The sequence below is a fragment of the Diadema antillarum genome, unplaced genomic scaffold (assembly GCF_040938485.1).
Source record: "Diadema antillarum isolate AM-2024a unplaced genomic scaffold, OU_Dant_1.0 scf00000070, whole genome shotgun sequence".
Classification (NCBI taxonomy): Eukaryota; Metazoa; Echinodermata; class Echinoidea; order Diadematoida; family Diadematidae; genus Diadema; species Diadema antillarum.
Window position 1 is genome coordinate 1,112,857 of NW_027270959.1, and position 16,043 is coordinate 1,128,899.

Sequence of the window (16,043 nt, forward strand, 5' to 3'; positions counted from 1 at the left end):
TTTAAGCAGGAAGAGTGAAAATGTTGTAACCACCATGTGACACCTACTGGCCTTCCTGTTATCCCCGCAAGGTATTACTACGTTGATAAGTCACCCATACAGTCATCATGTCTTGCATCTCGTAGGTGGAAGTTTCCATAATCACCCCACCTTTTTTTTTCTTTCTAATATTGCCATTCAATGCTGATGAAATAACTTATTGACGACTTTTTGCCACATGCATAATACTTTTTGCATTCATTACGCAAACCCTGAAACTGCTGAATTTGATATTATACTCGAGACTCGCCTGACCATAATATTGCCAAAAATCTTATGCTATTGCCCTATCAAATTATGTACTTAGTATGCCATCTGCCAAGTACGATGAACTTATTTATGTCAAACACTTCTTGAGTTGGTGTATAAATAGGAACATTTCAGAATAAGACCTACACTGTAAACTATTATTGATTTAGATAGTAGTTTGCTAAAATTGAATGTTGAAGTTTTGCAACAAAATGACATTGAATATCAATTGCTATTTCTTGCATTGTGGCAAAAATGTTTGTCATGTTTTGTTTCAATGCTACTTCTTGTGGGGGCGGGGTCTTCTGGAAAATGAACCCATTTTTTGAAGTATAGTGTATGATTATTAAACACAAGACTTTGCCAAAAGTCTCAATAAAGAATCTATTATCCAGCCATACATGAGCACTTTACAGTAGTGATAATGATGTGATAACTCTATATATTTGTAAAGTTATGGCTCAAAGGAAGAAATTATTGCAATTTGACCTTAACTGCCAAACAAAACCTTTCTGCAGTTGTATCATACACAGAAACTGATGACTGATAGATATCAATTTCCAGTTGGAAATATCCATCCCAAAAAGAAAAAAAAAAAGCAAAAGAGACAAAATAATAATAAAAAAAAAAAAATGGCTAGACAATGTGAAAATATGTTTCTTCTAGTATCTTCCTGGTGATGAGAATGAACAAAGAGGGAAGTCTCCCTAAACACATTATGTGAATTCAACAACACAGAGAGATCAGTGAAATATTCATTGAGAGTTTGAGGTGTATCCCAGGATCTGTTCAAAAGTTATGAATTTTGTACATAGTGCTCAATGCCATCTGCTGTCCTCTCTGGCTGAGAATGCTATGACAAGTCTTGATGTCACAAGAGTATGGCAATACAGTGCACTCCCATTATAACGAACACGGCTATAACAAAATTCTAGTTACAACGAGGTAAAAATTCAGGCCGCAACATTATCTTGTCTATGTATTCTTATTGCTTATGTGTTCGGTTATAACAAAATTTTGATAAATGTAGAAAACTGGCGGTCCTGAGGAATTCGTCTTAACGGGAGTCCACTGTGTTATTAAAAAAATATTGAAGGAATTTCACAAAACTTCATTTTTCTGCACCATTGAAGAAGAACTTGACCATCCTTCTTCCGAAGGAATGGAGAATAGTATGCACCTTGGCATGTCACAGCAAAAGGGCAGACAAAATGTGCACTTTTCGTACATAAGACAGGTTTGTGTGAAATATGAATGGTTGTTACAGTTTGTACAAGATATATCAGGTAGTAATTAGAAAAATCATCTCTTCAAAAATTGTCATACCAAAGAAAACTCTGCATATATGACAGACAAACAGGAAGGAGACATAAACATCACAATGTTTTTCTATGAAAAATCAGCAAATACTTGCAGGAATGTCTAGCTGATAAAAAAAGTATGTTCACATGTGCTTTGCTGCATTGATGCAGAGTGCAGCCATGGTTCTTATTGCTCGATTTTTGGTCCTGGACTTTCAGGGGAGCTGGATGTGTCTGGCAGGAGGATGTAAGGAAGGTCAGAGGTTACAGTTCCGCATGTCAAGTCCACCCGTCCTCTGAGTGACCAGATTGACCACTTGTAAGTTGCCTGATGGGTTGAGGGCGGTCAAGAACTGGCCAACGCAGCCTTGGAAGCCCGACGAAAAGTAGCCATTGGTCAGCTCAGTGATGTCATCTGGATGACCACCTGTGGTTTCAAAAGAAAAAAAGAAAATCAATTACTTTGCTATATTTGCCTTCTAGCAGACACCAAGGTTTGTGCTTTGTTTTCCAGCTTGTTGAAAATCTACTTACAATTATGACAGTCAAATTTGTTACATAGAAATGGAAAGAATTAGTGATAAAAGAAAATACGTGAATACATGTACATGCAGATATAAACATGTACAGGCATTGTAAATGTAGAAATTTTTGTAGTATATTAATTTTCATATATTTTGTGCTATTTCTGGCTAGCATGAATTCTAAAACCTGCGAAACTATCTTAACAATTTTCTCTGCACATTGTGAATGGGTTGACAATTGCGTAGCGCGAATTCAACAACCCGCAAATATGCTTTTGTGCCGCTCAGCGCAAAAACTTAATCATGCAAAAATATCAACATTACAGTGTACATCTGTCTATTGATCTCCCCCCCCCCCCCCCCCCTTCACTCAATCTATATAGTGGGGCAGATATGTGAAAAAGATGCTCACATCCGGTGGAAAGTATGAAATTCTGCATATAGGGGTATTTTGGGGCGCTGATTTCAAAAATTACCGGATCCAAGAAATCTGGTCACGGGGTCGGCCGCCATTTTGAATGTTCTGAATGACATAAGCCATTGAAATTTGATACATAAAAGCGTGGTAATATGATGACTTCAATAACAGACTTATTTGATTCATATGACAAGCTGCACAGCAGTCAATTTGAATTTTCCTACATAGTTTCCATGTTGGAGTGTTGAAAATCTCTTTCTCGGGTTTGTGAATTAGGCTACCTAATTGAGCGCGCGTTTGTAACTGATTGAGCGCGCGTTTGTAACTGATTGAGTGCGCGCTGCTGTATTTACATTGTGACGTCAGTGAAAGGTGCATTATGCTTCATTTTTGCTGCACTTTTTGGCATGCCCGTGAATGTTAGTCGTGATGTTTGTCTTCGCAGCCATATTGGAATTAAAAATAGCGGACATTGCATTTGTCAGACACATCACATTAGTCCATTTCTTAAACTAAGTACCAGGTATGTTAAAATACTTGTTTACACCTTATTTCAGCGTCACTCACCACTTAGAAATCGAGGTAGGGATTTTGAACATTTCGTTGCGGCGGCCATATTGGATTTCAAAATGGCAGCCATTTGATGTTTGTCAGACACCTCAAATGAATCTGTCATCACATTCAATATGTCAAAATGCTCTTGTGTACCAAATTTTGGTGCCACAGGTCATTCAAAACTCAAGATAGGGATCTTTAAATTTGTTTGTGATGGTGGCCATATTGGAATTCAATATGGCGGCCGACCCCATGGCCAGATCTCTTGGATCCGGAAATTTTTGAAATCAGCGCCCCAAAATACCCCTATATGCAAAATTTCAAACTTTCCGCCCTACTAATACAAATATATGATATAAAAAGAGAGAAAGGGGAGAGAAGGATATATGCGTGTATGTGTGTGTGTGCATGTGTGTGTGATAATGAGTGTGCATATATCTATAAGCAATGTATGCACTAGACACACACATAAATACACATTATAACTACAGTGCTTGAGAATGAGAAGAAACAAACTTCAAACTGTTCACTCACCCAGATAGACTGGAAGGTCAAAAGTGGCCAGGCCGGACTGAGTCCCAGGGCTGGATCCTGTCACTGTCTGTGTTCGGCTCGGACTCAGGGATTGGACCGTCATTGTGGCTTGGGTTCCCGCCCTGTGTGGTCCACAAGAAAAATTGTTACATGACAGTGGAAAAAAAAAAAAATGGCATTACGGTGTCCATACTGCCAAGCTTAATTCCTTAGGTGTCCCTGATTAAAATGAGTTGAGATCAACTCAGCCAATGGCTATCTTATTTTTCTTTCTGAATAACATCATTAGGTTCAGTGTTCTCTGAATGACTATACATTGGCAGGAGGCATTCCAATGTGTGGGAGAGATAATTCCTACGTCTACACTTTTTTTCTCCTGAAGAACAAGGCAAAAACCCTGTGTCAAGGTGCATTTCACACTCGATTTGGAAAATGACTGGATGATACCAGTAGCTTATGATTTGCCCATGTGGCTTAATACAATAAAGAAATGCTATTCACACCATACTAAGAAGTACATTACATTATTTAAAAGATCATACATGGAAAACAGAACAGAATATGGATCTTTTTTTGTTTTAATTTGGTTGACCCTGACCTGTTGACATCCACGCTGTACCACAGGCCACTCGAAATCTCGACGTCGTCGACCTCCAGGAGGCCCAAGCCGCTGCCGAGGTTGAAGAGAAGCGTCAGGCGCTGGCCCTGAATTCCCAGGGCCATGAAGTCACTGTGCACCGACTCTCCGTGCCAGAGCAAGAGCGCATCCTCCGAGGCGTCCAAGGGACGCAAAACAATGCGGAACACGTTTGAGGAGAAGACGCTGGAGAAAAAGAAAATTCATGAAAAATGACCTAGTAACAGCAATCAGTAACAGGTATACATGTACAACATGACAATAATGAAGTCACTGAAAATGTATCACAGTCCATTTTATAATTTTTATTCCCCAATGACACATATTAATGATATGACTACAATTAAAAAAACTGAAGTAGAAACAGATGAACAATCTACATCAAATTAAGTAGTGACATATGAAATAAAGATAAAGTGATAGTAACGCAAAGATGTGAAATGTATCACAATCCACGTATTGATAACTCATAAAATAAATGTACCACTAGTGGGCAGTAATAAACTTCAATATCATTATAACTGTTCATTAATATCATCTGCATTATGTATCCATTTTTCCTCCAATATATGTAACCATATCTATGCAAAACTCATGTCTCACTTTACAAATGAAAAAAGGTCATAGCTGGACACTCCTGTCTCACTTTACAAATGCAAAAAGGTCACAACTGTGAAAATAAGAAATTGCAGTCTCACCTTGCAAGAACTTCCCTGCCGAAGGACAGATAACTTCTACCGCTGAACATTGGAATACTGTATGATGCAACTGTGTAAGAAAATAAGAAAGGGAAATGAGTCTTTGCTTTTGAAACGAAACACTGTTTGTCTGAGGTAACGTACTGGTTAACTCATTATACGGTGCATACAGACGACTTGTTAGTCAACTGGCTTTAATTGAAAGAGCAAACTAAAACAAAACAGCAGAAGTTTCATGAATTAACATTACTTATTATAAGACAGTTAGGGAATATCAAAGTTTGACATTTTTTCATCAAACAACAATATCAGTTGCGACCATACACAGGGGTAGCAGAACCAGGAAGGAAGGGGGGGGGGGGGGGGGGCAGAGATTGTTCCTGTTGAAGAGGAAGTTGACCTTTGACCCAACCACTATTACTATCCTTCACTACATCCCTCCCCCCCCCCCCCACTTCAAAAAATTACTCAAAATAGAAAATTTAAAGAAGAATTTAATACAGTTCAGTTGAAGACTTGCGAAGTGATAACATCATCATCTTCGCAACTGATTGACAAGTTGCCCTACATCAACATAAAGAGTTGCAATAGAAACACCTCGACGAAAGAATTTCATGAATTTGAATCATCACCTTTGCCAACTTTAATTAATAGTTGCAAGTAATATCACTGTGTGGTGTGAACAAGGGAAAACTTTTGATTTCAGTCAATAAGCACATTCTGTGTTGAAAAGAGACTTCAATAAATCATGATTTTTCAGAGCTCATAAAGTTTGTACCAGCAGTGCAGTCTGTTCCTCCTAGTCCTGCCCTGCACAGGCACGAGGCTTGGCCATCGGAAGTCACGTAACACTCTCCATTGTTCTGGCACTGCTGATTGGGTGGCTGCAGGTCACATGACGAGATATTACACAGAAAACCTGCAAGAGAATAAAGCAATGATGTCATCAACAGTCATAGAACAATTCATTACAGTGCACTCCTGTTATAGTGAACATGGTTATAACGAAATTCCAGTTGCAACGAAGTAAAAATTTAGGCCGCAACATCATCCACTCTATGTATTTTTATTTTTTATCTGTTCGGTCATAACGATAGAAAATTGCCGGTTCCGAGGACTTCGTTATAATGGGAGTCCACTGTACTTGCATCTCAGAAGCATTAATCTCTCCTACCAGGGATTTGCTTCATTTCACTTGCAAGAAGATTCAGTCAAAGAAGGATCAATAAACAACAACAAGAAACCCTTGAGTACTGTCTAGGACTGTTTGTTCACAAAAAAACGTCTACCAGAAAAATAACAAAAACACGAACAAATATTAAGGTATGTGAAGAATAGTCTTTGGCTAAAACAAGGGCCCATGTGGAAATAAAATGAAATATGATTGAAAGAATGGCCCGTTGAGGACGAGTCCAGAGTATATTCAGGCAGGTGTCTATGGGAAATACATGTTGTAGCAAAATCAAACCGTCCTCAACGGGTGAATGATGCTGAAATACAAATTTTATATGTATCTGAGAGAGCTAATGCATGCAAGGCCTACAACAACTTCAAAAGACTGCCACGGAGAATACGGGTACAATTCCTCACCGGAGTAGCCTGGGTTGCATTGGCACTGGTATCCCAGTGAGGAGGAGCCTGTTGCTAGGCAACCGCCTCCATTCTCACAGCCGTGGTCAAGGTTGCAGATGCTGTCCTGGCACTGCGAGATGCCGGAAGACGCCACAACGTTTGTGAGATCTACCTCAAGCTGGTTGACGGTCACGCGTCGCATACAGCCAGAGAATCCTGGAAATCATCACACAAGACTCGCTTTTTTACTCATTAAAAAGTGCAAGAAAAGAAATATTATATTCTTTTTTTAGCATGGTGAAAGAGCACTTGACTATGTTAAAGTCTCTTAATATTTTCTTTGTAGCACTTTCCATGCATGACATCACAAAATGTTGTAGTCTTCTCATCCAGCAGTTTCGGCACTTAACTTTAAAAATTCATAACTTTTGAACGAACTGTCTGCTCTTCCTCAATCGTTGCTGATGTGTTCTACCAATATTGCTGCACTCAATTACATGTGTACTTGCAGAAATTTTCCCTTTGATATTGAATGACAACTTCAGCTCAAGCATCTCTTTATGAAGAAATCCTTGCTTGGAAAATTTTCCTCCTAAACAAATTCTGTGATTGCGCTTGACATCAGAATTCACACAGTCCACATTTATTTATAAATTGACAGCAAACAAAACTCCCCATATACCAGATTCTTAATCGCAATGAGATAGATAAAGTGAACTGAATTGGAAGGGTCCTTACCTCCACTAATTCCAGCCCTACTGGGCACGTCAATTCCCTGTGCCACGCCTCCTAGATTCGTCGTCATGCCCATGCTGAGACCGACACTACTCCCGGAAGAATTCCCGACCACCGGGCTCTCTGCGTCGTCCAGCCACAGTCTGCCCTCGCTGTTTATTCTTGCGACCATCACCGTGTGCCACTGACCGACGACAATCTCTTCATCACTGACAATGGTGGACGGGCCTGTTGAAAACATCACGTTAACAGTGAACACAATATCTATCATATTTTTCTTCCACTACATTCACAACAATTATAACATGATACAAACAATTCAGACTGATTTTGATATTGACTTACTGTAAAACGAGGAATGTTTGCGTGCATTTTAATTTTGCGAATTTCGCGAGAGCCAAAATTCGTGAAATTAAAATGCACGCGAAAGTTCTTGTCTACACTATATGCATTGAATGTTAGAGGCAACTCGCGAAAATTTCATGCCACAAAGAAGGCCGTCGGTTCCAATTCGCGAAAATTTCATGCCGCGAAAATATCATGTTTTACAGTTTATTCCCGAAAGCACATGAAGTAGTGTGGTCATGAAGGAATCTATGAAATAACTTTCGATATTGTACTTATGTCTAGATTTTGAGACCATGCATGAAGACTTTTATCTGACTGAAGTGAAGTCACTCCAACTCATGTTCCTATCCATGTCAATGCGTGTGAGTGTATAGTGTGTATGTTTGTGTGCATATGCATTTGTCTGTGTCTATGCGTTTCTTTTGTATATAGTGTATGCGTGAATGGTGTGTACCTCAGCTAAGACAAATGTCATGAAAACTTAAGCAACTGCCGCAACACTTATTACATAATGCATAACTGATCTGCAATCTGGTGTCACTGGCAAACGACATGAAGTTGTTTGTACAATTTTGAATGAGAAATATGATATAGAAAGTTAAAAGTGGAATCACATATAAATGCAAACAATTGGTTCATTCCTTAGACAACAGTATCTCCAATCATCTGCCATAGATAACTGATGGCACAAGGTGTCGCCAACTGTGCACCTGTTCCGAGGTCAAAGGTGAAGTGAACCCTTCCAGCCACCAGCCCGACCCCGAAGAAGTCACCGCCTTCCGAATTCCAGAAGAGGATGCCCTCCCTCCCATCCGGCCGTATCTCCATGGTAACGGAGGAGAAGTACTGGACTTGCGAGGAGGAGTTGAAGGCGAGGTAGGAGGAGGGGGAGAAGTGAGGCACGGTGAAGGTTTCGGCTGTGATAATGAGTGGAGAGGAAAGAAAGCACATTTCATAAAACGTCAGCAAAGTTTGGTGAGATGCACACATATGTCCCTGATTTTCACTATTTTTAAACTCTGCACACAGACAGAACTTGATCCCAACACTGTTTCACTTTTTGTTGGTAGAACCTGACGGATGGAGCATATACGTGATGGAACACTGTTTCTCTGAAATAACAAAGAGAGTTTTGAAATAATATTTTTTTTTTGTAAAATCATTACATTAGAGACGCTTTGCTGACTGAACCAATGATGAGTGGTATTGAATGGACTTCACAGTCATGTGACCTAGCTATTTAGTGGTAGTCATGCAAATCTATGTGAAAGGTATATCTGATAATGAAATGATTACTTCCTGAATTTCAATATCATTTGTCTAATTCTACCAGCACACATTTCTAGCAATTACTTCACTATTTTTACCTCATCTGCTGCAATTAGGTGGTCACTTCTACAAAAGTTGAAACAAAAGAAATTGAATGTTCGAACAATTTAGTAACATTATTACCCACCTTCTTCACATGTGGCACCTCTCCATCCAGACGTACACAGACACTGGAATGTGAACGCATCCACCGACTGGCATGTGGCACCATTCATGCAGGCTTCAGAGGTGCATGCGCTGTGTTCACACTGGGAGATGTCTGCACCAGATACAGCCATTGAAGGAGTGAGTGGGGACACCGATACCCCACCAATCTAGAGAGAAGAGAGACCACAAGATGAAGGACCAGTTGGCAGTTTGTGAGTCTGAACAGGACTTCCTTTACACGAGTCTGATTCGACAGTGTAATCTACAATTATTGACATGATGACATAAATGGTATCCCGGGGTACCAAATAAAAATCAGCCATTTTGTTGAATTACTTTTTTTTTTTTTTTTAAGGTTGTACCCTGGGTGCCAAAAAGTGGGAAATTATTTTGGTGCTGGAGCTAGCGTGCGCTAGCCACTGCACTGCACTACACTGCACTGGACTGAAGCACACGCTATTGCTGGCACAGCGTACCCTGCATGCATAGTATAACATGCAGTCAGCCAGTGGCATGGGAATGACTATGTACACGCACACACAGTGCATGCATTTCTCTGTGGCTGTCCGCGAGTGGACGTGGGGTGGCGCTACACAACGTGGTACCCCAGGGTACAACGGTACCCCGGGGTAACGCGTGATGCATCACATGTCCCTTGTGTATACGGACAGTAAAATTCAGAGAGCTAAAAAACATGGCAGCCAAAGCAATACAATGTATAGCAAATATAACTGCCTTTTCACTGAAATGATTTGGTGGCTTCATTTTGGGGGTAATAAAAAGACAGCTAGGGTTTGAACGGGACATTACGTAACTGGTTATCTGACAACCGATCCAAAAAAGTGATTTTCACCAAAATTTAACATACATGGTTTTGTCAACCCAGTGACGATATCCAACTTCTCAACTATTTCCTTATAAGTGTGAGTGAATGACCCATGTGCATCAACTTTTGATCTTGAAGAGGGTTTTTTTTTCCCCCTGCATCTTGTACATGTATACAGGGGCAGATCCAGGAATTCCATAAAGAGGGGGTGCCTTAACAAAATTAAAGGGAACATGTGTACCCCTCTCCCATTTTTTCTTTTTATTTCTTTTGTTTTAATAAAAAATAAAGGGGGGGGGGGGCGCCCGCGCCCAGTGCACTCCCTCCTGGATCCGCCACTGGTATAATACAATCGTTTAATATCATTCCTGTTCTACAGACAATTAAGCATTCCAGTATTCTGAAGGCTGCAAAGGCACATTTTTGTTGGAAAAACAGACATACCTTTCCTGCAAAATAGAGATGTGTAGTAATACACTTTGGGGAAAAACAAGTGGTTTCCATGATACCCACAGTATTTTTGGCAAAAAGCACAAAATAGAGTAATAGCTGGCATCTCTGTATGGAGCAAAGAGCACATGGATGGGAAGAAGAAACATATTTTTGACACGCCCTTACCTCAAGGTGCTCCATACAGCCCTGGAATCCACTGAGAAATCCTACATCACTGTGAAGCAGGGAGTATTCATCAACGCCTCCGATGTACATGGGACTGTTGACCGTGAGGCCAACCGATCCGCTCCCAATGAAGTCCGTGGTGACTCCGTCAACGGTCAGCTGGGCAGTGTTACCAGAACGGACCACAGTGACGTTATGCCACTGACCAGCTGAGACCACCTCGCTGGTGACTACAGCTGTGCCACTTCCTGTGGGGTAAGACATGAACATTTAAAACAGGTGGGGAGACATTTAAAGGGATGGTGAAGTATTGGTGAAGGTGAGGATTGGGCTTTTAACTTTTTGCGAGATACCAAGAAACCACTTATGAAATAGTACATACCTTGCTATTTTACGGGGAATTCAAAGTTTATTTGGTGAAAATCGGTTTTGGAATGGCTGAGACATCCAAACACAAAGTAAAACAAAGTGATCGTAATAAAAGGTGAGTCCAACCTTTTATTAGGATTGCTTTGTTTTGGATATCTCGGATATTTCAAATCAATTTTCATCAAATAAATGTTGAATTCCTCTTAGAATTACATGCTATTTCATATTTCATGCGAGGTTTCTCATTATCTCACCCCAAAAAATGTTAGAAATCTGAAGTTAGGTCTCAACCAAAACTATATGATCCCTTTAACTTTTTCTTAGGTGAAGATGCACATTACAGAGTGTGTAGCTAGAAATGGAAATAAACTCAAGTGAACTGAACTGCATCAACTGAAAATGTACACATTTTTGAAATTCTGATCGTGTTTATTGACTGCAATCTACAATTGCAATAATGTGGATTTATCAACCTGTGCATGATCTGTAGCACTCTCAGCATTTTGGCAAGTGGAAAAAAACACAAAAACATATATTTTTGTTTTACCTGTTGAGGACAAGTCCCGAGTATACTCGGGCAGGTGTCTATCTGAAATACATGTTGTAGCAAAATCAGCCCGTCCTCAATGAAACCCCCTAAAAAAACAGAACACCCGCAACTATACAAAAAGCATCCATAATCTGCGAAAAAGGACCCATAATACATTCACACTAAAATCCAAGGTTTTCTGGATTTAATGCTCTAGACCCTCCCACTCCCCTTATCTAAAAGACATCGTGAGGGCTAACATTATTTTCCCCCGAGGTTTTAACAAAGTTTTAAATGTGAGTCTGCCTAAATGTATGCGAGGAATATATGCAACTTGCAGCATTTCCTTTTAACAGGATGGTTGATGTCATAAAACTCACCAAGATTAAAACGAAGCTGAAGGGCGCCATCAGAAACACCAAGGGCTAGATAGTCTCCACTGGAAGATAGCGAGTCTTCCACATAGAGAATGAGGGCGCTGTCCAAAACAGATGCTGGACGTATGCGCACATTTACCATCATCTCCTGCGAGACTCCGACCAAGGGAGGATAGGTCAGGTAGGAAAGTCCGCTGAAACTTGGGACAAAGTTATCCAGGTCTGCAGTAGCAGAGAAAGTAAAAACAGAAGAGAAAATGACACGTCTCATTTGGTATGGTATTCTGAGTGTTTATGAGTGGTTTATGCTTTGCCGGAGGTCTCAAACACATTGGGCACAAGCCCCTTTGAAAGATAAGAGAATATCAAAACTTTGCACAAGATCTGCTGAGTTTGTTGTATTCACTAATCCATCCAACAACAAAAAAAACACACATTCCGCAGAAATACAAGTGGATGAGGGATTTTGTCCCACAAGCCACAGCTAACGTCAGAGAGGTAGAGCAAATACTTTCTAATATCTGTGATTTGCATGCAGTGATTTCTGTACTCCACCAGAGGAATCATTTCTAAATTATTAGAAACAATCCATGAGTTAAGTACATTTCAAAGATAGCATACAAGTGTAATTTCATTCCATTGCAAAAATCTCTCTCAAGGAATTTTATTCTTTTTGAGTGATACAGCACATTCTCATAAAATATAAACCTTAACATTCAAGTATTAAATCATTTCCTAACAAGTGTGGGTGTGTAAGTGTACGTGCATCAACTTTTGATCCTGAAGAGATTTTTTCTCCCCTACACTTTGTACATGTATATAATCACCCCTGTTCTATAGACAATTAAGACTGTCAGCAAAAATGAAACAGAAACGTATCGACTTAGCTTTCCTTGTTTATTTTGGTGAGAGTTCGGGGATTACTATCCTGTTTTTCCACACCCATGCGCATTTCTCAAATAGAAGCAAAATCTTACCTTGGTCATCCTCGCACAAAGTCCCCATCTTTCCAAGAGGGCACAGGCACCTAAAGCTGCCACCGTCCAGCACACAGGTTGACCCCTCTCCACACTGGGCCTCTCCGGACATGCAGGCATCCACCTCCTCCCCGCAGTCGTCGCCACGGTAACCGGGAGGACACTCACAGAAAAAGGTGGATCCCGGCTGAGATTGGCACGTAGCTCCGTTGAGGCAGGGCTGGGTTTCGCAGACATCGCTGCTGCACTGAGCAACGTCGACGACCTCAATGGCAGCAGACCGGTTAAAACTTAAGATGCATAATGAAAAGGAGAACAAATAAAATGTATGTAAAACAGCTTGACAATTTACATTGCATTTGTTGAGAGATGAATTTCAATTGCTGTTTCAATAACAATTTCACAAACTGTAAGTGATAGTTTGATGCAATGGTAATGTTTCTTCTTTTTGACATCATTTACAATAAGGAAATGTGGTACAGACTAGTTGGCAAGTCAATTGGAGACTTTTGGGGGGAAGGAATGATGAAGGCTCTTCCTTACCTCATCTGACTTGCTTTTGAGACTATTTCTGTTAATACTGCTGTGTGGAAAACATACAATTTTGAAATTCCCACTCTTCTTATTCTTTATCTGATGTTTAATGTGAGTTTCAATCCTTTTAGTGTATTCATCAAAGTCAGCTCACACATGGAGCAGGGTGAAACTTTGACAAGGACTAGGCCTTTCACTTAACTTAAACCTCAAGCACAGACCTTTAATTACAGCCAATAGAGTAAGTCAAGTAAAGCATACAATAGCATGCACAATGAGATCGAGGGAACAATTTGATACATTGTCTAGAAAACAAAAATGCAGCTTCGTGCCATTCTGAGCTGAAGTGAACTTAAGATCATATTTGACAGGAATTCAAGCAGTTTAATCAAGACAGTTATAATATCTTTTGCCACTTAAAAAAAAAAAAAATTGCTCCATACCTTAACTCTCACAAACAATAGCAGAGTTTTAGTCACATTTAGCCACACACAATTATGCTCCACAACCAAGTCCAGATCGAATATGGTAGGAATGCAAATGGTTTGACAAACAGTGCTGCAATATCACACACAAGCCGCTATGCTGTACCTGAATTCCACGCCCTGAATGCTAAGAGAAAGGATGCACCCACTAAGCCCCTCAGAGACACCAATCCGAGATGACAGGGTGGAGAAGTCATCCACTCCACCGACGAAGACTTCGGGCTGGACATTGAGCGACTGGAGAGAGCCAGTGGCTTCACCAGTCTTTGTGCTGGTGGAGAAATCATAAACATGACAAGTCTTTCAATACAAAATTATAGTTTATTCATTTTACACTCACTAGTGAAGTATGTACACTATGAGATGAAAGCAAATGTATTGCTTGTCTCATGCATCAGGGATAAATACCACACAATAACCAAGTAGGTTCTTTGTCTCAAAAGCAACTGCCCTACATTATCCACTCATTTCACAATTATTCATTACTTGCTTGATTTCTTATTCATTCGTTTTTTCAATGATTTCAAATTTGATCCATTCACTTCATAAGTAATTCAAGGTTTTAATAATTAACCTTTTTTTGTTTGTTTGGGGTCATTTAGAGGTAGAAAACTGTTAATAAGAAATGAAACTGACCTTTGACCTGTGACGTTCATCTGCGCCGACCTTCCAGTGCGTCTGACACTGACCTCGGTCCAGGTGTCCACGGGGACCAGGTCACTGGACACAGTGGTCACTCCTCCACCTGCATTATAAATAGCGTAGGCAAATTGGGAGGTAATGTATGTATGGTAGCCAAATTTGAAGGTCAAATTTGCGGCAGTTCCACAACCACACAAGTGTCAATAATTTTTGTATGTCCATGTTGCAGGTTTAACATTAGGATGCTTCAACAACAACAAAAATCTGGATGAATTTGATTATGGTGCTGCCCACATCTCTCACATCAAATGCTGAGTGGCTTCATGCAATCAGAACCACTGAATGAGGAATTCACTCCTGCAGTGTCATTTTTCAGTTGATGGATGTGAAGATAACCCAACAAAGCACTGCATTGCTCCACTTTGTAACAACAACACAGTATTACTCAATTCTGTTTGATGAAGTTGCCAGTCGGAGAAACCTTCATAATCCAATTTTTTTAAATTGAAATGTTAAATACTCCTTGACACTTGAAGCACTGATTTAAATACAATGAATCATCCTCTATACTGTGGGGGAGACCCATATTTCTTTGCAATTTTCAGGCATTTTAAGACAGTACTCAGATTTTTTGTTGGTCCCTCTCATACTTACCAAGATCAAACTCAAATTCCACCCGGCCAAATTTCAGAGAGAGAGCAAAGAAGTCTCCCTGGCCACTGGCCTGTTCACTGTAGAGCAGCAACCCGTCTGGGACTTGGGCCCGAAACCGTAAGTCCAGGACCAGTTCATTCAGGACCGGGCTCGAAGAGGGGAGTTCATATCTCATGTAGGACATTCCAGCAAAGTGTGGCACAAAGCTCTCAACAACTGAAACAAAAAATGGGAACCAAAATATTTAGGTATCAAAATGTATCCTGAGCATAGGTGGATGAGTTCATTAAAGTATCAAATACTTTACAGCAGAAAGGACATTGTTTCCAAACATTGCTAAGTCTTCCTTTTTATTTGTATCTAATAGCAAATTTGTTGTATCTTTTTAAGTACTCTTGCTTACCTGCAAACATCAGTAGCATAACAAGATATTAATCTCATGCGTAAATCTGAAACACTCAGATACAAAGCTAGAAAGGGGGGGGGGGAAGGAAGGGGGCAACCAATCAAAATTACTCAGCTCAAGTTTCCTCACAATGAAATTTACACTGCCTTTTTTAAATCAACTTTGAAATTTTATCACATAATTTCATCAGGTGGTTACAACTGACTTTAGAATACAGATTCACACAACAGGATTGGAAACAAGATTTCCACAACATCATTAAGGTGAGACACATTTGCATAAGCACATTTTTGTGTGACTAAACAATACTGTATACGCCAAATATTTTGCAAGGTTTTTAGTTTTGCGAATTTCGTGAGTCAGGTGTTTTTCGTGAAATTTAAAACACATGAAAATAATGACTCTGTTCAGGACAGTACTCCAGGATCGTGAATTTAAAACTTGTGAAAACGTCGGGAAGTCGCGATTCGTGAAAATTTAGACTCAATAAATATATGGCGTATACAGTAGTTGACACTGTCAACATCCAAAGCTTCAATT

At 40.0% G+C, this 16,043-nt stretch overlaps 1 protein-coding gene across 1 annotated transcript in view; it reads right to left on the reverse strand.

Annotated features, from left to right (window-relative positions):
• Nucleotides 1-1,846: 1,846 nt before the first annotated feature.
• Nucleotides 1,847-16,043, reverse strand: part of LOC139716810 (uncharacterized) — a 50,822-nt gene continuing 36,625 nt past the window's right edge. Inside the window, exons 23-37 of the mRNA XM_071628342.1 lie at nucleotides 15,098-15,313; nucleotides 14,438-14,546; nucleotides 13,908-14,072; nucleotides 12,783-13,072; nucleotides 11,809-12,027; nucleotides 10,531-10,778; nucleotides 9,067-9,253; nucleotides 8,321-8,527; nucleotides 7,266-7,490; nucleotides 6,546-6,743; nucleotides 5,734-5,874; nucleotides 4,956-5,025; nucleotides 4,219-4,443; nucleotides 3,621-3,742; nucleotides 1,847-2,016 (exon numbers count right to left, since the gene is read on the reverse strand). Of these exons, the coding sequence (XP_071484443.1) occupies nucleotides 1,847-2,016; nucleotides 3,621-3,742; nucleotides 4,219-4,443; nucleotides 4,956-5,025; nucleotides 5,734-5,874; nucleotides 6,546-6,743; nucleotides 7,266-7,490; nucleotides 8,321-8,527; nucleotides 9,067-9,253; nucleotides 10,531-10,778; nucleotides 11,809-12,027; nucleotides 12,783-13,072; nucleotides 13,908-14,072; nucleotides 14,438-14,546; nucleotides 15,098-15,313 (2,792 nt within the window). The remainder of the gene's footprint in view (nucleotides 2,017-3,620; nucleotides 3,743-4,218; nucleotides 4,444-4,955; nucleotides 5,026-5,733; nucleotides 5,875-6,545; nucleotides 6,744-7,265; nucleotides 7,491-8,320; nucleotides 8,528-9,066; nucleotides 9,254-10,530; nucleotides 10,779-11,808; nucleotides 12,028-12,782; nucleotides 13,073-13,907; nucleotides 14,073-14,437; nucleotides 14,547-15,097; nucleotides 15,314-16,043) is intronic.